This window comes from Meles meles, chromosome 5 (genome assembly GCF_922984935.1).
Source record: "Meles meles chromosome 5, mMelMel3.1 paternal haplotype, whole genome shotgun sequence".
Lineage (NCBI taxonomy): Eukaryota > Metazoa > Chordata > Mammalia > Carnivora > Mustelidae > Meles > Meles meles.
In genome coordinates this window covers 13,066,925-13,090,957 of record NC_060070.1, presented here as the reverse complement: position 1 = coordinate 13,090,957, position 24,033 = coordinate 13,066,925, and the positions used below count along the sequence as shown (strand labels likewise).

The 24,033-nt window shown below is 42.7% G+C and overlaps 1 protein-coding gene across 2 annotated transcripts in view; it reads right to left on the bottom strand.

The window, feature by feature from the left end:
* The window catches only part of CNKSR3 (CNKSR family member 3), an 87,687-nt gene that overhangs the window by 8,723 nt on the left and 54,931 nt on the right, over positions 1 to 24,033 (bottom strand). For both annotated transcript variants that reach the window (XM_046006847.1, XM_046006848.1), the window contains 7 exons: positions 17,719 to 17,921; positions 17,177 to 17,264; positions 12,363 to 12,404; positions 9,538 to 9,657; positions 7,062 to 7,121; positions 2,717 to 2,785; positions 2,318 to 2,464 (listed from right to left, as the gene is read on the bottom strand). In XM_046006847.1, coding sequence (XP_045862803.1) covers positions 2,318 to 2,464; positions 2,717 to 2,785; positions 7,062 to 7,121; positions 9,538 to 9,657; positions 12,363 to 12,404; positions 17,177 to 17,264; positions 17,719 to 17,921 — 729 coding nt within the window. The remainder of the gene's footprint in view (positions 1 to 2,317; positions 2,465 to 2,716; positions 2,786 to 7,061; positions 7,122 to 9,537; positions 9,658 to 12,362; positions 12,405 to 17,176; positions 17,265 to 17,718; positions 17,922 to 24,033) is intronic.

Below are 24,033 nucleotides of genomic sequence, written 5' to 3'. Positions count from 1 at the left end.
TTTATATTCTGCAAATATCCTGGACCCATCATGAGAACACTTGGTAGCTAAGCTGTGAAAACGGCCTCTCAGCTGTGATGCTGGTTCTCCTCCTGGGTCAGAAGCAAAACCAGGTATCTCCTCCCTCACCATCAACTGCTCCCCCAAACTGCACAGTCAGTGGGACTTGGCAGGAAGGTGGATAAAGCCAGAGAGGAGGGAAGCATGCCCTTCTGAAGTGAATTATCAGACATCAAGGGACTAACTCTAGCCTGTACCTAAAAACAGCTTCCACTTACACTTGAATACAGGCACTTGAGTCATCCCCCCTCACTTCCAACTCAGTGATTCTCAGAAGACCCACCGTCTCTGCCTTCCTGACTCTGATTTCTGTCACTGGTATCACCAGCCAGGTTCAATGTCACACTGCACACCTGCCCTACTTGCCTGCCATATCCTTAGCCCAAAGCCTTTTAAGATTTTTATTTATTTATTTATTTTTTGAGAGAGAGGGAGAGAAAGAGAGTGCACAGACATGTGAGAGAGAGAACACAAGCAGGGGGAGAAGCAGAAGGAGAGAGAGAGATGAAAGCTCCCAAATGAGTAGGGAGCCCAATGTGGGGGGTCGATCCCAAGACCCTGGGATCATGACCTGAGCTGAAGGCAGATGCTTAACCAACTGGGCCACTCGGGTGCCCCCAGCTTTCTCTCATAGTAAATATTAATAATTGGGGGTGAGGTTTAGAAAGATGAAATACCTTATCAGAGATCCCATAGTTAGTCGGTGGCAGAGCTGGGATGAACTGGAGAAGTTGAACTCTATGCCCCCTGTCTAACCTGCCCCTGTCTAACTAAGCTGTGCTGCTTTGTGAGTCTTTTTCATGCTTCTTCCAAATGACCTCTTCGCATGAGTCTTTCACTCGTGCTGCCCCATCGCAGTTGGGGTGCATTGATATTGTTATTATTTAAGAGACGATTATATATAAGAATTGGCTTATAAATCATTTATCAGTTATTATTTAAGAAGTGATTTTAATTACATGTCCTTCCTTACTCCATATCCTGTTATTTATTATTTTTTTAAGATTTTATTTATTTATTTGACAGAGAGAGATCACAAGTAGGCAGAGAGGCAGGCAGAAAGAGAGAGAGAGGAGGAAGCAGGCTCCTACCAAGCAGAGAGCCCAATGCGGGACTCGATCCCAGGACCCTAAGACCATGACCTGAGCCGAAGGCAGAGGCCCAACCCACAGAGCCACTCAGATGCTCCTATTGTTTATTTTAAACCCCCATCGAGGTACATGTGTAGGTGTATTTCCAGTGCTCTATGTATCACAGAGGGTCTAAACTGAGAGCCTGAGACGACCACCATTCCTTCCATTTGAAGATGAACCGTAAAATGGCAGACAGTTCCATATAAATTACAATCTCAGTCTTAAAAAGGGGCATTAAGATGTCACTGCTTTTTATTTATGATTTAAGACATAAACACTAAGGACCAATGATATCAGGAGGGGGTCTGGTCCCTGAGCACACTCCACCCAGGTGTGGGGAAAAGGGAGTGTAGTGTTCGTACAGAAATAGACAACAGTTTCCGATACGATGCAGTAAGCGGTCTGCTGCCGCTCATCACTCAAGTCTGCCAGCTCTGAACTAAACAATGCACTGTCTGGCCGATTCCCACCGTCCCTAGCCCTGCCTTGGCAGGACTCCACCCCAGGTGGTCTCTCCAGGGTGAGTGCTCAAACCGTGGACCATCAGATGTGTTTGAAAGCAGAGGGGAATAGGCCCAGAAGGAACTTTCTGCAGTGCTGATGACAGCCACGAGCCACACGAGGCTACCAGACCTCTGAAGTGTGGCTACTGAGGCCAAGGAACTGGACCTTTCATTTTATTTAATCATTTAAACAGTCACATGTGGCAAGCGCAAAATCTAGAACGTATGTTCTCACTGAAGCAGGACTAGAGAATGAGTCCTCCTACGCAAACTCCTGAAACCAGTTGCCTTCAAATGGTAACTGTTCTTTCTGGAGACAAATCTGATCCTCGACACAGTTCATGTGCAGAGGGCGGAGAAAGGATTACAGGGGCGCCTGGGTGGCTCAGTGGGTTAAAGCCTCTGCCTTCGGCTCTGGTCATAATCTCAGGGTCCTGGGATCGAGTCCCGCATCGGGCTCTCTGCTCAGCAGGGCGCTTGCTTCCCTTCCTCTCCCTCTGCCTGCCTCTCTGCCTACTTGTGATCTCTGTCTGTCAAATAAATAAATAAAATCTTAAAAAAAAAAAAAAAGAAAGAAAAGAAAAGAAAGAAAGCAAAAGGTTTACAACCAGTAACGGATACCTGCACCAGGGGTGGTCTCCACCGGAGGTTTTTCAGGGGAGCGGGGGTAAAGTTGAAAGAACCCGTGGGGCGCTTCTTAAGCAGTAATACGACTCCTGTAGGATTCTCTCTCAATTTTCTCACCAGATTTTTTAGCTGCCATCCCACCTTCAAAGAAAGAAAATGAGGAGAAGGGACTCACTTGTGAGTTATGAAAAATCAAATCTATGAATTTATTTCAAGGAAATCAGTTGTGAGCAACTAAGCAGACACTAGCGTGTCCATCTGAGCACTACTTAAAACTACGGAAAATTAGACAAAAGTCACAAATTTCAAAACTTCAAGCAAAATGGTTTCGGATTTAGTTAAAAGCTCTAGAGGGGAATATTATAAGTCTTAAGTCTCAAAGAACAAACTCACCACAGTCTGCTGATTAACCTGAATGACTTCATCACCAGCGTGAATCTTCTGAGATCTGTCTGCAGGAGACTATTAGGAACAAACACAGAGACCTGTCTTATTTTTTAAACCTTCTATTTGTTTCTGCTTCTATTTCTTCCTCCTTCTTTCTTCTGCAGACAATGAGGAGTGGAAATACAATTTTCTCTAGAACTAGTACACAGAGCACTTATGAGACAATCCCAAGACAATATGGTCTGTAGAGCCTGGCATGGGGGTGGACACTCATGTTCCCCACCTGATGAATGGCTGGCTGGTCCAGACCATCTGTCCGTTACAACAGCTGGGTCCACCTAACCCACCAGGAAGACCGGGACATGCTGCCGGGTTCATCTAACCCATCAGGAAAAGTGGGACATCCTGCGACACAGTGAACTAATAAAAAAGGCTTTCTTTGGTTCATCTAACATAGATCCCTATCAAAATTAATGTTGTAAAAGCTGACCAACTACTTAACACGTAAAAACCATTGTTACAGTGATGTTCACATCTCTTTTTAAGTAATTATTAAAACGAACTCTTGTCTACTCAACCTTGTTTTACACATCATCACGATGCTATTATAGCACAGAAAGGCGGTGACATTGGAAAACGTACTTCTTTAAAGATAGTGAATTTAATTTAATGTACTTCTTTAGAGAAAACAAATTTAAATTTTTGTCATTTTCAGGTTGAATCCAAAAATGAATGTGTTCTCAGTATCAGAAGTCCGGATTTTGATTCTGTCCAATAATACTTTGCTACAAATCTGCACATATATATATAAATATATATACAGCTTTCTCTCCACTTATGTGTGCATATATATATCTACATATAATCCATTTCTCAAATATTTGTCCACAATATTCTGTTCAATTAACGAAGCCAGCTCTCTCTGTGTGTAAGGTGTCTCCTATGAGCAAAAGCGAAGAAGAGGATAAAACCTTGATTTCAAATTACAATCTAATGTTCTTGAGGCCAAAGTATTTTATTTGGTAACTTCTGTAACTGACTGACTCTTCAGACATTTTTATAATTATTTTTCTAAAAAAAAAACAACAGCACCTCTGAACACGGTCAAGAGGATGGGAACCAAACACAAGACATCCTTGGTTGAATCTTCTTGCTCAACTTTTGGGACAGGCTCAACAAGAAATGAGCAAACAGCATTAAACTGTACAAACCGTCCATTCACTGCATCTAGAGCCAATGCAAGGCACGGGGAACTGAGAGTTATTTTTCCTGCCACCATAACAACCAGCAGTGTCTTCCCTGAGAGACCTGCACCGTGGGTACCTCAGGGAGATAGTCTACCTCAATCTCTTTCTCTTGAGGCACTGAAAGAAAAAAACAGAATGTGTCTAGGCTCCCTTTCGCCCCTGCATGGCAGATGCTTAACCCATAGTTAGAGACCAATTTCCTAAAGTCCAGTCAGAATCAGTCCAGCCCAGATAATCTTCCCGGCTTGGGATTCATTTAAGGTAAAGCTTCACTTTAAAAAGATGCTCCTGAGGCTAGGACGTTCTTGTTTATGGATGTGCAATCTTAAAAACCAAGCCTAAATGTCCTGAACTGACTTTCCTTCCTAAGGATCCTCATGCATTCATTTCTCAAATGTCCTACCAGGTGATGAAGAGATGTGTTTGGCAGAACACTGGTAAAGAGAGAGCTTGATACCAAAATTCTCCCTGGGGCAGTGACTCTTGCCTATTCTCACCATGAGCCAGACTACTGAAAAATGATGCTTGTTCTGGTTTTCTGCAAAAGGGTGGTGACCCGAAGAAGAATGCATCCATTCTTCAGAGGCTAATCGAATTCCCACATCATCTCAGAGGTGGGGAACAGAAGTATGGATGAGATCCTGTCAAGGTGTTGGACAACTTCAAAAAATAAGTCATTGAAAATCACTAGATACTGTTAGGCTGACCTTGGAATGATCCTGACTTCTCGGGTAACCTCCCCCCAAAATGGACTGGAGGCCTAAGATGACCTGCTGTCGTTGCTTCAGCCCGGAGTCCAAGATAAATACAGGGAATGCAATGGGAGATTTCCATCCAATGCCAACCACCACACTAGGCTTCCTTTAACACATTCTAATACCGGGAGTGCCTGGGAGGCTCGGTAGGTTTACCATCTGACTCTTGATTTGGACTTACGTCATGATCTGGGGACCTGCATGCGCTTCCGAGCTCAGTGGGGATTTTGCTTGAGATGCGATGTCTCTCCTTCCCTCTCCCTCTGCCCTTCCCCCTGCCTGCACTCTCTCATTCATACATACATACATACATAACTAACCAGCTCTCTGATTTGAAAGTCACAACAACCATTAAGTGCCAGCTGGAAGGCTGTCCCAGAGCTGGCAGCTGGCATTTTTTACTGCCATTTAAGTGTAAAACATCCAGCATTTAGGGTAAAATACCCAGATTAAGCCCTTGAGAAGTAGGCTGTTACCTATGGTACCCACCACCATCTGTAAGATTTAGCAAGTGTCTCACACATTCCAGGTACTCCGTGAACACAAGCTCAATGACTAAAAAGAATGAGTGACATTCTCAAATGGATTGCCAGAAGGAATAAGACAAGTTTTCCCTTGTTTGCTCTTTCACAAGATGGAACCCACCTGTGTCTCTAGGATGACTTCTGTATAATCCTGCATGGGATCAACTACATCCAGGTCAACCCTCAACCTCTCATCCAGTCTTACTGAGTCTTGTAGGAATTCCAGGAGACGTACCCTTGCATTTGACATTTCACTTCATTCAAAAGCAGCTTGTTTCGTCTCTCATTCAACTCTCATCCTTAGAGCCAAAGGATAGAGGGCTGGTTTGAAGAGGAGAAATCTGTATGCCTTCTGGCAGTAACAGGATAGCGAACTACACATCTATCCAAGATGAAAACTGCTTTAAGGAGACCAGGGAAAGTCTGCAACCACACAGGTCTGGTGGTTAAACAAGGCAATCACTAAATCACTAAATGCAAACTTCCACTCTTTCAAAACTGAAATGACCTTCACCGTCCCCCTGAATCCTTCCAACTCCCAAACAATGTACCGAGTGGTATACACGTATGTTCTCATTTTGTTTGACGTGAAATATACCAAGCCTCTGACAAGAATGAGGGATGAACCAAGTAATAATGACGCATTTCCTTTTCTGCACCATCCCTGACCTAAAAGCAGAACTTCCCGTGCTGTTACTGCCTATCAGGTGATATGCCAAAAAAAATTCCTATCGCTTCTCAGTGTGTTCTCACAGCAGCTCGACAAAGAAGGCTTAGACACCACCATCTTCCACTCATTCCTCTGCCAGAACCACACACCATATTTAAAATTCACTGACTGCCTTCAGCAACATCACTTCTTTCTTGCTACGAATATCAAGTTTGTGTCACAAACCCGCATCAAAGATCATGCCGTTTTATTTTATCAAAAGACGCGGCAGCTCGAGTTCAAAATTCAACACATATTTCCAACAGATCAGAGGAGTTACAATTTCTTCTATTTTTAGAAATTATTTCCTCTTGTCTTAGTTGATTAAATAGCAGATTAGTTCCACAGACACATGCTTCTTTCATACAGATCCAGGAAGCTATTCTAACATTTCTACCCTCATATCAATGTCATCAAAAACTAGCCATATTGTAGGTTACAAAGAGAAAGCATTCAATTAGCTCTACTTTTTACAAATTCAAAATGTTACAGGGGCTCAAGAAAAACCTTTCATGGAGCAGCATTTCCAAAAGGAAGTGAACAGTGTACAAAGACTCTCACAGGAAAAGCAGCCCTGCTTTTTCTATTCAAAAGATTGGGGGTGGGGGGGCAAGAGGGGGGGACTACGTTTCAATATCACGCCAAATATTACAAAACACAACTCTGTAAAAAGAATCTACACTGTGTAAAAGTCCCAAAATAGCTGCTCTGGTGATCCATCTAAATTCCATTAAACAACAACAAAAACCTGTATTTTATACATATGGCTACTAGTTTCAGTTCTTCTAAGAGTGGTTTTCAACCACAAAGAGGTCACTGTTTTTCGACTTATGGGTTAACACTTCCAGGGTGCAAAAGGAATAATTAAAAGGGGTGGGGGGGTAAAAACCGGGCAAGGTATGCGAACAACAGCAATAAAAGACAATTTAAATAATAAATTCCCAACAGCTGGGGATAAGCAGTATGCTAGCGACAGAAATAAACAAAACGGCACCCACGCTCTCACCGCAGATAATAAAATAGGATGAACACGTTGGAACGAAAAGTATAGGGACCACACGTCCCATTTGTTTAAATAAACGATAGCTTTTACATTTAACGGATGTGCGAACTTACGTTCTCTGTGGTTCCAGTAATCACGTGCAATCCATCATAGGTTGATTTGATGTACATGCCCTAGAGGGAGTCACAAACATATTAACTCATTACTCCAACATTCAGAAACATAGCCGCCAGGGAGACTTCATCTTATAAAACATTAAAGGCAATCGCTTCGGGACAACGCTCATTTCTAAGCCGCCTGAAACACTGGGAAACCAGAGCCAAGGAGCAGTGAAGGGAGCTAACAAAGGAAAACACTCATGAAAGAAATCAGGAGCCGGATCTCTCTGGTATTATAATTTGTGTACTGGGCACAGAGAATTTTCCCATAACTCTGGGGACTCGGAAGGCACCTTCTCAGACCCGCGGAATGAATGAGGCATTTCAAACAAGGACTGTTCTCTCCTGACCATCTCTTGGGTGACACGATATATTCAGATAAATGGGGGATCAGCAGTCATCATGGGTGACTTGCTTAAGCCACCAGCAACCCAGACTAGGATACGTGAGCCAAGATTATTAAGCAACACGACACAGGGAGTAAATCAGAAACAGGCACCCCTCCGTTTTAAGGGAAGGGTAAAGCCGAATGCACTCCCGCTGACAGGCCTGGTGAGCAAACTCACAGGCAAATGCCATACCATGGAGGAAACATTTCCACTGTCTGATGTACCACACATAAAAAATTTTTATTAAATGTTGATAAGATTGGGGGAAAGAACAAAGAAGTCGACTGGGCGAAGAGTAGTATGGAATTTGCAATAACGTATCAAATCTGCAACGACGCAGATCTTCCTCAGAAATCATTTTGACCCTGAACTTGTCCTGCTCAGCAACCTACACCACTCTGTAGTAAGAATCTCATCAAGTCCTAACACCTTCAAGCGTCTCCCCATTCCTCTCCTTTCCTGTTTCTTTCACTCACAGAGGAATCCCCTTCTCCTGACCCATGCAACTCCTCCTTCCAAAGCATTTGCCTATAAAACTTTCCACCTGAAAACAGCAAGTCTACTTCTTTTTTTTTTTTTTAAGATTTTATTTATTTATTTGACAGAGATCACAAGTAGGCAGAGAGACAGGCAGAGAGAGAGGGGGAAGCAGGCTCCCCACCGAGCAGAGAGCCCGATACGGGGCTCAATCCCAGGACCCGGACATCACGACCTGAGCCAAAGGCAGAGGCTTTAACCCACTGAGCCACCCAGGTGCGCCCCAGCAAGTCTACTTCTGCCCATTTGGGGTATTTCTCTGCTTCAAGCCAGAACTATAAACTCACCTCCAGGAAGTCTTCCCTGATTAATCTACTATAATCCATCAGGGGAACCCAAGAGGCCTCAACATGCATATTCCTATGCAGTAAGACTGAACTTGGCAATACTCAGTTGATTTTTGTTTTCCTGAGAGCGGAGTCTGCCTTGGTGTCTCCCCGCAGCTACCTACACACTGCCCTTCCTCCCCGCCACCTTCCTCCTCCCCGCCGCCTCCTCTCATCAGTGCCAGCATCAGAACCTGCACAGCCACCGATGACTACATGGGAACCATGCGTCCAGCAGCTGGTACCCAGCACTCCTCATCTAATTTAATACTTTTCAACAGCTCTGTGAGGCAGTAATTATTATTGTTCACTTCTGTCAGATGAGGAAACCGAGCTCTTTCAGACTCAGCCCTGAAAAGCTCATCAGGGAGCCTGGCAGCCTCCCCACTGGAAGATCTAGGTACCGAGGCACAGATCCAGGGAAGGAATCTGCCTGCCTGTATGCTCAGGGCCTGTTCGTATAGGGCCCATACAGCGCTTATGAAACATTTCTGAACTTGTTTTTAAGAAATCATTTTGTTCCACCGGCTCTTCTCACATTCATCCTAAGTGCTAACACAGACTTTCAGAGCAGATGTTGTTTTGTACCCAGAAACCATCTTTCCTTTGTGTAAATGTTTTCTATCTCCCTGCATGGCCAAGTCCTAAAAATAAAATTGTTAAGACAATTCCTTCAAGATATGAGAATATAGTTTAAAAACTGTATTTATTTGTATACACTGAAGACATAAAACATACCAACAGTTCAAGATGGCCAATTCCTAACTGCATAATGGAAGACAATCGAATTTAATTCTATTCAGAATCACAGTAAAAGCAATAAGGAGTCAGGGGAAAAAAACTTTAATAAATGATAGTATGTTATTATGTGAAAAGGAAACAAGTGTTTTGGACACCTGGGTGGCTTAGTGGGTTAAACCCCTGCCTTCAGTTCAGGTCATGATTCCGGGGTCTTGGGATCGAGTCCCCAGTCAGGGTCCTGCTCTGCAGGGAGTCCGCTTCTCCCTCTGCCCCTCCCCTCCCCTCACTCGCTCTCTCTCTCTCCCAAATAAATAAATCTTCAAAAATAATTAAATGAAGAAAAGAGAAAAGAAAAAAAAAGAAAAGAAAAGAAAAGAAAAGAGACGAGACGAGACAAGAAGAAAGGAAAAAGAACACAAGTATCGCTAGAATTCTTACCAGGCCTTCCCCAGGTTTAACGTTTGGCAAGTGAACCTCCTCCAGACACGCACACTGGCTCATAACAGGATCCGTAGTAGATCGTATGGTTTTGTCACAGATGCCATTTAAAACCTTGACCTCAAGTTAGGAGAGGCAAATAGGAAAGGTTCAGTCATTAACCAAGGTTATCTCAATCTGAATTTTAAAGAAATGCACTTCCCCTATAATCTTGAGCGCCGTCAGCAATCACTTTAATAATGCTACTCCATGAAGCCAAGGCATGTGAACTTCGCATTTGCAATCTGTAGAAATGGTGCCACTATTTGGGCTTTGTTTAGAGAGTACAGCTCTCCCAGGAATTACGGCCACTAAAGAGCAGAGACTGCACAGAAACCCCCATTTGGCGGTGGAGGAGAATCACCTCTTCCCAGCCATCTGCATGATGTCTTAGCGATCACTCATATTCTGGGCCTATCAAATACTCACAAGGCGAGAAGAATTATTTGTCTGCAGCTGCTTTTTTTTTTTTTTAACAGATTTTCTTTTTAAAGCACTTTTATTAGGTTTACAGAAAAACTAAGCACAAAGTACAGCATTTCTCTGTACTGCCTTTCCCATCCCAACACAACTTCCAGTAATAGCTATAACACGGCTAACAAGAAAAAGATATCAAAACATTCTGCATTAGTATGGTACATCTTTTACAACCGATGACCCAAAACTGGTACCTTTTTATCAAAAGAGAGTCCACAGTTTCCATTAGGGTGCACTCTTTGGGCTGTACAGTTCCAGGGGTTTTGACAAACGCATAATGTCATGTATCCACCACTATATACCATACAACTAATTTCACTACTTAAAACCCTTGCTCCACGTCTCTTACCCTCCCCACAATGAACCCTTGGCATTCACTGATCTGCTTACTGTCTCTGTTTGGCCTCTTTCAGAATGCCAAATAATTAGAATCATACGATATGTAGCCTTTTCAGCTTGGCGTCTTTCCCTTGGTAATGTGCACTTAAGGTTCTGCCATATCTCTTCATGGCTTTATAGATCATTTCTTTTTATGAGTAACTGGAATATCCTGAGTATTCTCAATGACATTCTACTGTCGAGATGTGCCAGCTTATATAGTCATCTACTGAAGGACAGCTTGGCTGCTTCTAAGTTTGGGCAATTGTGAATAAAGCTGCTATAATATTCTGTGTAGGTTTTCTGTAATCAGGTAAATTCCCAGGGGTCTAACTGCTAGATCAGAGGGTAAAAGTAGGCTTGGTTTTGCAAGAAACTGCTGCAGTGTCTTCCAAAGGGTCTGTACCATTCTGCATTCCCACCAGCAATCAACTACTTCTCTAATCCTTGCCAACATTTGATGGTGTCGTGTTTTGGGTTTTAGTCGTTCTAGTAGGTGTGTAGTGGTGTCTCACTATTGTTTTAATTTGCAATTCCCTAATGAAACTGGATGCTGAACACTGTTCCCGATATTCATTTGTCAAATGCCTATCTTCTTTGGGGATGTCTGTTCAGATCCTTTGCCCACTTTTTAACTGGGTTTATTTTCTTATTACCGAGTTTCCACAGTTCTTTGTATATTTTGGATACAAGTTCTTTATCTGATATGTGTTTTAAGAATACTTGTTCCCTGTCTTTGGCTTGTCTTCTCGTCCTCTTAATACTGCATTTCATGGAGCACAGCTTCCATCTCAAGGAGATCTACGTTGCCAATTTTTCTTTCAAGGATTCTATCTTTGGTGTATTATCTGAAAACTCATCAGCAAACACAAGGTTAACCTAGATTTTCTCCTGTTATAATCTAGGCAATAAATAGATTTGTGCTTGGGGCGCCTACGTGGCTCAGTGGGTTAAAGCCTCTGCCTTCGGCTTAGGTCATGATCCCAGGTCCTGGGATTGAGCCCTACATCGGGCTCTTTGCTCAGTGGGGAGCCTGCTTCCCCCATCTCTCTGCCTGCCTCTCTGCCTACTTGTGATCTCTGTGTCAAATACATAAATTTTTTTAAATCTTTGAAAAAAAAGATTTGTGCTTTATATTTAGGGTGTATGATCTTTTTCGTGATGGCTCACATTCTCCAAACCCAAACATTGACAAGGTAAAATTTTTGAGCCATGAAGATCCTTGGTAAGTGATCTATGCAGAAATAACCACGGTTACATGTGGTGATTTCCTCCAGTCAGATTTATCTAACCTATCAAAATTAAGCCACCAAAGAAACCAGGAAATTCCAAAGAGGAATTTTTTTTTTTTCCAAGGGGGAGAATCCAAGAAATGACACTTCTTACATTCCCCCAATTTGTTTAGCCTCCCTATTTATGGAAAATATATTTATAGCTGTTTCATTGCTAAATTCCTCAACATCAGTGGGAGGAAGGCCTTATCAAAAGAGCACAGGCCAGCTTATGTCAAAGGGAGGAAGCAATGATGACTAAGTCACAAAATCTCTTTAAACAATCACAGCACATCCCCTCCTCCATCATAAGGTTTTTGCCAAGGATTTTTTTTTTTAATCAAAATGTTCCTAAAGTGAAATCTGCAGATCAGTGTACCCTTGATTACCAGCCTAGCTAGTAATTTAAGTATAACTGTACCTACTGAAATGTTAGGAGGAGACAGAGACCTCCATCTATCCAAGCACAAGAATTTTTACAGTAGTCATTTTCTTGTTATTAAATAACTTTCATTCTTCCCTTTCGACCTTAAGTCCCCAAAAGCCAGTATTTCAAAGTATATTCTGAAGGAATTAGCCACAGAGCTTTTGCTCAATTGATGTGAGTCCCACTGGTTTGGGGAAAGGAATTTTACAGTAATTTTTAAAAGGTATACTTACTACATTTAAAACTTTATCCTCCATTTCTGCTACAAGGCAATCCTAATGAAGGAAAGAAGAACAAAACCGTAAGAGCTAGAAACTTCCAAAAACTGTTGGCTTAGCTCTATAGGTACTTCCTGGAGCCCAAGATGTGGCTGGCACGCACGCCCCTCACCCTGCAACCCAAAGAGTCCTGCACTGAATTCAGAGGGCACAGAGCAGGGCATCCAACCCCTCCCAAGACTCTGCTCTCTCCTAACCAAAGGAGATTATCATCCAAGGAATGCATCTGACCAATTATTTAATCAGAAAACCTATGAAAAAAAAAAAATAACTGAACTGAAACCTACCGACCATCTAGACTGGGCAGAGAGCAGTAAGCCAGAAGTCAAGTCCAAGAAACCTGACAATGGCTCCTGAACGTGACCCTGTGCTCAGCCAGCCCTTGGCCAACAAGCCAGGAATCTTTTAGCTCTGGGCCTGCCTATAAGAATAGCTTTCAAATAAGGGCTTGAGTAAACGTAGCCACAGAAGTTTATTTTAAACACCACCGAGATTAAATCAGATATCTCAGTCCTTAATAAATGAAAAAGGTTCAACAAAACATTCATTAACACACTGCCAAAAAAGTGGTCTTGAGGTATGCTATTGATGATATTAAATAAAGGGCTGGAATGCAAAGCATTATTTACTCAGCTTGAGAACAAAAGACTCAGAACTGTACGAACCCAGTTGGCTGATTATAGGAGTCACCATTGTCCTGTCTAAAAGTGGTCAGAGTGAAGCCGCTGACGTCAAACTCTCACAGTTAACCTTCTAGAACTGGTCTACAGCAGAGGTTTCCCACCCACGGGGCACAGTACACAGGAAAAAAAGGGACTCGATTCTTTATAGTTCTTTTGCACCATTAAGTCTAGTCTAATCTCAAACTAGGACATCCTAATTCTTTCATGGACATGAAAGATACTAATCAATTCTGTTGGAGTTGTCAAAGATTTTTACTTCAATCTAAAGTCATTTGAGGTAACTTTTCTGCTATCATGGGGTGGGAGGGGGGCTGAGTTAGAAATGTATGGTACTCTACCCTGTACGATTCTGTAATCAGATTTTTGGTGTCTTCCTAAAAAATTCTCTACTAGGGCACCTAGGTGGCTCAGTAGGTTGGACCTCTGCCTTCAGCTCAGGTCATGATCTCGGGGTCCTGGGATCAAATCCCGCATCAGGCTCTCTGCTCAGCAGCGAGCCTGCTTCCCCCTCCCTCTCTCTGCCTGCCTCTCTGCCTACTTGTGATCTCTCTCTGTCAAATAAACAAATAAAATCTTTAAAAAAAAATTCTCTACTAGATTAAAAAATGTGGGAAACAATACTACTCCACTGCTCCCAAAATTTATGGATTCTCAGGAAAAGAGCAGCCAAGTAAGGACACACTTTAAAAACGAAGTTTAGAAATGTATTTTTACATGCGTGAATCTGATATAAACTCAAACTACAGAAGCAATTTCCGTAAGACAGAATAATCATAGCTCAAAAATGTGCTGTTCCTCCTCCCTCTTGTGCACAGAACTAAACCATCAACTACCACTACGGTTCAACCCCTATTAAAACCATTGAAAAGACAGAATTATTAAATAAATACCAATTTTAGCAAACAATACTTTTGCTGTCTTGTGCTAGAAATAAAACTAATCATACGTGTTTATGAATTTTTACTACAAATCCCAAAATGACGTGAGCCCTGTCACCCTCCTGAGATAATCACCCGTAGCAGAGGGCTCCTCTCGATACACCAGAGCCCACAACTCAAGGCAGCTATGGGCTCTCATGGTTCCTGACACTTAATTCCCTGACAGATCCAAGAAGCCACCAAGAAAATGGGCTCCCTGCAGCATTGGAACCAACGTGTGAGAGGGACTCTCCTGCCTCCCAAATTGTTCCAGTCAGCATGCGAAAGAGCTTCCTTTTTACCTTCCGCCACCGTGAACATAGGTTCCCACACCCGTTCCTACTGGGAGGAAGCAGCTGCAGGCATGACTTCATGTTGTTTGGCATAAAGGCAATGGAATGGGAAAAAGAAGTTCTGGAACCAAAGTCATCCCTCAGGAGCCAGCCAGTGGAGCTGATCTCTATCACATCCCTTGGGTCACCCAGGTCAGCAGACTTAGGCCAGCCTGCCAGGCAGACACCCCTCCAGGGCCACCATCGTGAGTCCCTTCCTTCATGGCTCTTCCTCATTCTACCTTCTTCAGCAACCTCTCACCCTCTCTGTGCTGTGTCTCTTCCTCTGTAAAGCAGGCACGATAAACCCTAGCTCAGAGATCTGCTAAGAAGCAAATGTGGTAACAGGTGTCAAAGATGTCACATGCACCTGAACCACAGCCAGCACCCAATAAATGCTCTTGTGGCTTCTTTCTCCTCTGCTTCCATGGCCATCTCACTTCCTGTTCGGTCCTTCTGGGCTTTCTATTGCTCATTCCCCCCCCCCTTTTTTCCACAGCGGAACTCTGGTGCCTGCCACTGTCATTTCATCTCTCACCCCTGTGACTGCGGTTTCCATGTCATTGCCACTTCACGAGGACAGACTGAAGATACAGCCCTTCCCACCCGAGTTTCCCTCGTAGGATGGTAGAGCCTGAAAACTGGACGGGAACTCTATCCGTGGACTTGGTGTGGGACGGCAGCTGAGGCACACTTACAAGAAGGTTGCGGTCTCCTCACAGGGGAAAAAGCAGCAACTCTTTACCCTTCAGATCAGGAGAAGGACACATTAACCTTAAAGGGAAGGAGGCAGACAATGTGACAAGAAAGAGAAGGGCGGATGACAACACAGGGAAGAGAGAAAGGAGCAGAAGGATAAGCAAACAGCTCTCCTCACAGACAGAGACAAAAGGAGTAAGACCCAAAGAGAACATGTTCCTTGTCACTGGAAGAAGGACACAACTTTCATTCCTCAAATTTCCCAGAGAAAAGGAATAAATGGAAAAGACAGGTTTCTTCTGAAAAAGTTAAGAGACCGTCTGCCGAGAAGTTCTGGAAAAAACTGTACTTCTCCTCACTGGAAGAGAGTGTGAAGTCTCCTGGCTCATTCAGTCTTGTTGCTGCTGTCACACGGCATATAGAAAAAGGCATTCAGCTCATTCATCAAGTTTGTTATTTCTAATTTGTGTGCACACAAACATTCCACTTGCCAAGGCACCTGTGTTCTCTAATTGCTAAAGAAAACATATGTTCACAAGAGCTAAACAGCTTTCTCAATCTAAGTTCATAAAATCATACTCCCATGTATATTCATATTTGCCAGTTTCAGACCATCCTTTAAAATTGTTCAAATTTAAATAAACAAACAAAAAAAAAAACCAACAACAGAAAAAGAGAGCAACATACTTGTCGACTTTCTCTCCTTAGGTCATCAACTTTGTTTCCAGAAAACCAGTACAAGGATGATGTTTTTATATTTCCTCCTATATGCTATTATTTCTTGTGGATACTGTGCTTTACATATATTATCTCATTTAATCTTCATACCAATCTTTTGAGGTAGATATTATTATTTTAAAATATTTTACACTATTTCTCTATATCTAATTTTATGCAAATACATACATGTGATCAAGTAATATTCTTTGTAAGTGAAAGAAGTGCTTCTTTTCTATTCCAGGGTAGAGGGGGTTTGGCTCCTTTGCTCCATTCCCAATTCTCTCCCTACCAAAGAAAACCAACTTTTCTTTTCTTCCAAATTGCCTACTGTACTAACTCCTTTGTATACAGGTTTTGGGATGTGTGTGTATTACAGATACATATATACATACATTTGTATATTTGGGGGGAGATCACCACTTGTCATTATATTACACTTTTTTTCCTATTCAACAATAACTTCTAGAAATCCTGCCAAATCACCTGGTAAAGTAAATATTAGTATTCCCATTTTACAGACACAAAAGATTGAGGTTCCTAAGTTTTAAGTGACTCATCCAAGGTCCCGGGGTTAATTAGTGGTAGAGGTAGGATTTGAGTCCATGGTTATCTCTGAATCACAAGTTCCATGAGCACCAAAGGGAACACAAAAACCAAACCTCTCGCGTACCCTAAGTTTGGGTTAAATTTCTCCCGATAAGTGACAAAGTCTCATCAGCTTATTTGTCAAAAGTATTATCTCATTTGTTTAAACATACATTAAAAATCACTACTTCTCATGTGCCAGGCGGTGTGAGGCCCGCAGAAGGGGCAAACGTGACGAGTCGACAGGGAGCCTTCTCCTGAGGTGAACAGCTCAGGATCCGTAGTTCCCATAGTGACATTTTTTTTCTACCATCAGTTCATAACAGTCAACACCTCTGTGACCATCAGGAAAGCACCCCAAGAACATAAGAAGCCCTCTTCCTCCAGAAAGGCACAGAGTCACGCCAATCCGTTTACTCAAGCGTCGCCTTCTCAAGGAAGGTTACCCCTGCTCTGTACCTAACCCTGAATTCCACCTCAATCCTTCCCGTGCTCTTTCCCTCCTTAGCATTTCTTAACTTAAGGCCATGCAGTTCCTCCAGAGTTTCTATTAAAAAAAATTTAGTGCTCAGACCGTTTAGAGAAAGTACAGGCCTACTAGCTCCATTATTTTAAAACAAAAGAAGGCAATCTTTGATATATAAAGGCCACTGGTTATTTTCCAGAAACCATCTGTACAATGCATCTCATTAAAAGCCTTTCATCTCTCCCCAGTTGCAAGAAATGGGGAAAAAACGGTAGGGACAGAAAAGCAAAAAGCATGTGAGCCCTCTGAGGAAGAGGACAGGGCAGAGGGAGGAAGCAATGTTAGAAAGCAACAGTGATGTACTGACCTTCTGGACGGTAGTGGTCAGGTCCAGGCAAAGCTGAATGATTTTGTTCTTGGTTACTGAGAAATCCGTGATCCCTGTAAATGGAGCCCTAGAAAGCAACAAATGTTCTTTTAAAAAGGGAGGGCGGGGCACCAGGATCCGGCACCGTACACTGAGAAGCGCGGCCACAGCACACGCTGGCTTCAAAGACTGGTCATGCAACTGTTTCCTCTCAAAAACGGGAATCCAAACAGAAAAAAGACAGAGAAGTGCTAGATAAAAATACATCAGAAATGAGCGAAGAGAATCCCTGTCCCTTCAGAGGTCAGGCACAGCTTCACATGGTTCCAGGCCTTCCCCAAGGGGAGCTTAATTTGTTCCTACTATTCACCCTTTCAGGAGCTTCCACAGGGACCAAAAAACCCCCACTGAGCCAGATCTCCTGCAGTGGTACAGTGGAAGGGATAGGCAAGGGACCCCACCTCACTTCCCCCACAGTGGACAGGCCTGTGTGCAGCTCGGGCCCTCCCCTGATTGGACGGTCGAGGCCATGCGTCACGTACCGATCCAGCCAAGCCAGCAAGGCCTTAGCAGCACCTATTAGCTCCACCACAGAAGTCAGGAACTCATTGGGGGGCTTGTGAGAAGTGTTTCCATCGTAAGTCGGACTCTTCCGCCGGCTACTTATGTAATTTTGTAAGTTGTGAGAAGATGCCCGCAGTTTCAGAACTAAGTTCTTCATATTGTCAGTTTCCAGGCCATAATTCTGTGGAAAATAAAATCAAAGGGAAAAATTCAAAACAATCAACAACATCCAAACTCTCATAATTAGCTCAAAAGCCCGCCAAGCAACTTGAATAACTTCTACGACAGCCACAAAACCCTACATGATTTACCCACAAGACTGATCTTTCCCATTCCAGCCTTTTCTGTCCTTCCTCCAGTGTACTCTGGTCCCAGTGACTTTGTTCTTGCTAGCTCCTCTTTTCAAATGCTCTAGCCACAAATATTTGCATGAACAGCTCTTTTTTATATTTACCTCTTAGCCCAAAGGTTCCCTCCTCTTTGAGGCTTCTTTGACCATCTAGAACAGTTTCTTAGCCTGAGGCTTACTGACATTAAAAGCCCCACGATCTGTGTTTTGGTTGGGTGAGGAGGAAAGGGAGGATTCCTGTACACTGCAAGACGTTTAGCAGCACCCCCGGCCAACTGCACCCTCTCCCTAGTTGTGACAACCCAAGATGTCTCCAGATATTGCCAAATGCCCCTTCAGGTAACTCTTTAGCTCATCACCGACTGTCACCTCTCTGAACCGTCCTATTTGGCACCATCTTTCTCCACAAAGATGCAAAGTCAAGTTCCATGTCTGGCAAACTACCATACTGGCAGCACAGAAGACAACAGAGTAGCCCATGCATTTCCACCAGGTGAGACTCACCTGCCCAGAAACAGCAGCACTGACCCAATGTCAACTCCCCTGAAATATAATTTCCATCTCTTGAGTTTCTCACCTGTGTTCTTTCTGGATAACGTTCAACTTACTCAGGTGCTTTGAAAAAAATGAGTTTTGTGTGATAGGTAGAGAACGAATCCCAGAGAACAACACCTACATCTCAGATGACTTTGGCGGGAGGTGGGATGAATTTCTGTATTCAATCGCGTGTACCAAGTTAGTGTTTCTTTATTTTAACCAAAAAACGAAGATATTTCTGGGGTCTATTATACTGTTGCAATAGCATCCCAAAGTAAGAATGTGGTGCCATTTAAACTCTGGGAGTACAGAATGACCAATAAAATGGAACATTTACTCTCTGCCATCTCGAGACTGGACTAAGTCCTCAACAAGTATTCTCTCAGGGAAAGAGCACATGAAGATGGGAATGGTAGGATATCTAGTTTCTAGGTGAGGAAACTAAAGCACAGGGCCATTAAATAAATTCCCCAAAGTCACACAGCTCATCTGTGGAGAGCTGGGCTTGCAAGGAAGGCCATCAGCAGCGAGGGCACAACGCTTCGATCGCCATGCTGCACAACACCCCCATCCACGCTCCCTGCCCAAGAGAGGACAGAAGGAGAAGACAGAAAACAGGACGGATAGTAGATGAGGAAAAGAAGAGTAGCCAGTGGCCTTGGATCTACACAAACTAACAAGCTGCTTACGTCCCCCCAAGTTCTGTCTTGACTGCTCCATCCCCTGACGTTCAAGAAGTCAATGTTTGCATAGTAATAAAAGTTCCAAGTAATTTCTGGGGACATCGGCTACAGACACTATAGCTGGGTTTTCACTGCAGTGAAATGTTCGTGAAGCTTAAATGTATGTTACTGCCTATAATAAAATAAAAAGTGTTTTTTTTTTAAGATTATATTTATTAATTTGATAGACAGAGATCACAAGTAGGCAGAGAGGAAGACAGAGAGAGAAGGGGAAGCAGGCTCCCTGCCAAGCAGAGAGCCCGATGCGGGGCTCAATCCCAGGACCCTGGGATCATGACCTGAGCCGAAGGCAGAGGCTTTAACCCACTGAGCCACCCAGGCACTCCTAAAAAGTGCTTTTTAAAAATTTGGTAGACATTTTGAAAAGAATGGAGTACAACTAAAAAAAAAATAAAATAAAATAAAAATAAAAATAACTCCTCAGAACCATTAACCGGAAGCTGTCTTTTGCAAGCTTTAAAATCTTCACATAAATCCATAATTTCATAATTTTACAAAGTAAAATTTCATAATACATATGAGTGTTTTGTATCGACAGTAATGTTCTATCCAAATCTTATATTCCTTCATTTTTTCCTGTCATTTTCTACAGACTAAAATATGACTTTGTCCTTCAACAAAGAAGACAAAAATATGAAGATGGAGTTTCAGCATGCTTTTTAAATCCAGAGAATCAAAGACTCACAAGTGAATGGATAAAGAGCCACATGACAAGCTTGTTTTGAAGGACTTATGGCTGATTAAAGGAACTGTCCCCTCATTCAGTCAATTACTCAGCCTGCCAACTTCTACCAAGAGTTCTGAACTAAAAGCAGAAAAGTCAGCTTTCTAGACTAAATGTCACCAGAAATGACTTGGAACTCTTATGACTACACACAACATTTACTTCTTGAACTCAAAGAGGATTAAATCCATTTTAGTACAGCAAGAAGTGTTAAATCTTCATCTCCTACAAACCTACCACTTTTAATCTAAAATAAAGGGGGCATGTAGCTTCTCGTTAACTGGTTCTTTTCATTTCCACTCAATGTGCTCTGATTCTGGTTTCCCACCCAAAACAAATCACAGGACTGGAAGGAGGGACAGATGCAGCTTTAACGGAGTACAATTTTAACAAGATAGAAAAGAGGAGCAAAGGAAGGACAATTTCTTCCCTTTCCACCCTATTCCACACAAGAAGGGAACAAGACACTGATTATATTCGCGCAAGAGAACCTCTAACACAGAAACATAGTCAGGAAAGGATGACTGATTTAAATGCCCCACGATGAAAGAAAATGAATAATTTCTCAGACCAGATTTGATTATCTTCATTAATCTTCTCCCTCAAAGTTGTCCCCTTCAGAAATTATGCTAAGATAAAAGGATAAAGAAGATACAAACCAAGTAAGAAATGAAACGAGTCTCTGAAAATCTATACACACATACAGACCCCCTTGGGCTGGGGATCTCGCTTCATTAGAGCTCAGCCATCTGGGGGTTATTTCCTGGTCTGGCTGGAGAAGTCACACAGGAGGCAGAAGAGAAGGAAAAAGGCAGATTCTCACTCTTCTGGTGCCTTAAGTACACACATTTTAGCTAAGATGAACCTTCTCCTTCTCTTCTACCTTCTTTCCCCATTCCTCCCGATCCAACACGTGTGATTAAGGAGGGCCAGAGACAGTCTAAACCATCTCACTGACTTGGCACAACTGAGTCACAACCTAAGAGATATATTCCACATTCTTCTCCGGAAGGCATTTAATACACTCATCAGCAAGATCCAGTTAAATTCAGACTTTTAACAAAGATTACTTTCCCGGCATGACTTCTCCCCATAAAGAAGGATAACATTTTTTCATGATTTGCCATAGATGGGTAAAGGATGAAATGAGTAATTTCAGGGACATACAAGTGCACAGAAGTGCCCTGGGCAGGTAAATACATTACACGTATTTCATTTAATCATACATTTAGGGGCATCACTTGACATGTGCTACCGATCCCCACTTTATTCACTTTCTCAACCTACTTCAACCTTAAACAGTACGGGGCTTCTGGGTGGCTCAGTCGGTTAAGGATCTGACTCAGGTCCTGATCTCATCAGGATCGTGAGATGGAGTCCTTGCAACCGGTTCTGAGCTGGGCATGGAGTCCTGCTTGAGATTCTTTCTCCCTCCCTCTCTGCCCCTCCCCCCTTGTGCATGCTCTCTCTCTCCAAACTGAAATCTTTAAGACATATATAATGTTTTATAATTAATTATAAAATATTTAATTTATATACAATTATATTAATAATATATATTAATATAATTTATATTATCAATATAATTGTATATAAATTAAATATTTATAATTTATAATTTATATATAAATTAAAAATTTAATTTATAATTTATATATAAATTAAAAATTTAATTTATAATTTATAATAAATAATATATTATATATATGTGTATATATATAAAATATATATGCCTTCCTTAGTAACTAGGGTCTGGTTGATTTGGCAACAAAAATGGGTTACAATTCTACTTTTTTACTCTCAATCACACCTTCCAGACCAGTGCTAGTAAACAGAACTTGTTGCACTTAGGGAAATGTTCTCTATCTGCACGTTCCAAATATGGTAGACACCGGCCCCCAGCAGCTATGACCTAAAATATAGCTTAGTGTGACCAAGGAAGTGAATTTTAATTCATTTCAACTTATTTTAACTGAGATAGTTGCATCAGGCAAATAGCTGTCCTGCTGAAAGAGCAGCTCTAGCGTCTGCCCCGGACAGGGGGAGAAAAACTGGGTTCTGACTCATTCAGACCTGAGAGGTGGTCTTGGTTCCGCCTCACAATCAAGTCCCCAGTCAATATTTGCAAAAGGCAGTGGTGTTCTCTCCTGGCTCTCTTCTCTACCCATGATTGGCTGTCTCTGGGGCCATCTGCTCACTGGTTTTGGAATCTACCCATAGCTATTCCCTAGTTTAGCCTTTTATCCATTCTATTCGCCCTGTTCTCTCCAGAACTTTCCAGTGGTTTTGTTTTCTACTCTTTCTTCTACATTCTATTCATTTCCTATCCATCACGAAACCAACATCCACCAAACTAAGTTTACATTACAGCCTCTTTCATAACCCAGGGCCAACTGCAAATATACATTAACTGCCCAAGGGATGGGTTGTTCAAGGCGAAAAATTATCACCAATTTATATATACAAAGGTCTATACAGTGGAAATGCATTAAACAGATAGCATAATAACGAACATATGCATTTCAACAGGAACATTCTATAAGGATATTATATCAAGATGAAAAAAACATTTCACTCCAACGCTCTAAAACTCTCCACAACCCAGAAAAGGCACAGTCATGTGAGAAACCCCCTGTGCCCCTCCTGTCCAATGCATTCACTGGCACTCTACTGCACAGAGCATGTCCAGAATGAGTTTGAGGTCAAACTTTGTCTACAAAGGAAATTAGAAGGAAATTGTAGGAGATAAAATGCAGCTTTAGGTTCTGGCATTTGTCCAGTTTTGTTCCTTTCGGCCCAATATTTTAAGAGGCAAGGAAGGGGCGAAGCAGAGAGGCAGTTGCTATGCGATCACCTGGCTTGCTACACACTATGTGCCTCCAATCGACCCTTCCTCCTCACCTCTCACATTGCAGACTGCAAAGTCATTTAGCTCAAAGCCCTTCCTCGAAGCTGAAAGAGACAAATCAAATAGGCAGAAAACATGGAAAAGTGATCTTCCCAGAAAGTATCATAAAAGTAAACTCAAACATGTTTCACTGTATTAAAAAAACAAAACAAAAAAACACCACACCATACAGCTTTAATAATAAACAGGACTCTAAGACATCTTCTGGGCAATGCAACACACACATTCGAGCACGGCCACATCCAGAAAGTGTTACTGTACAGATGGGGAAAACAGACACCCCCGTTTCCCTGGAGGTCACAGACTGAGGAGCGTGGAGCAGAGCCAGGATGAGAATGCAGAGAGCCTGCCTCCCAGGCCAACACTCACACCACTTGGCCACAGCGTCTCCCCTGTGGCAGCTCATTTATCAACCACAAATAATTTCCCCATTACTTCTGTAAACAAGAGCAGCGCATCTCAGAGCCGGAGACAAAGCTCTGTCCATTTTAAGAAGAACATGCACAATGCGGAGAGTGTTATACAATCGACGGAACGCAGAGCGGCCATGCACCGTACTCGGGAGCACATTCTTTCCCACCATTCTCAGTGATGTAATTGTATATACCCCTGGCTCAGGTTCGCGGCATTACTTAACCCAGCCTGAATGCCACGGAGTGGGTCCAAATCCTGACAGTTGGGGAAAGGGTATCCTGGACATGGCACGGAGACAGACAGACGCAGATCCACCGTGTGGCAGCCAGTTAGCAGACACAAGGCCCTCACAGGTGTTTTTTAGCCCACGCAGCCACGGATGTCGGGCCAGAGTCAGAGCCTGGCAGGACTGAGCTCACTGATGTTCCACCCGAAGCTCAATCATCTGCCGAGTGTAACTACATTCACACTTTTTCCCATCTAGCTTCCATTTCATAGGCTGATTGCAGCCCGCCCAAGTGTTGGCTATTTAAATACCACAAAGACCTGTGAAACATAGAAAAGCTTTTCATGGTAACAAAAACAGGCACGAAAATCAGAACCTATTTCTCATTTCAG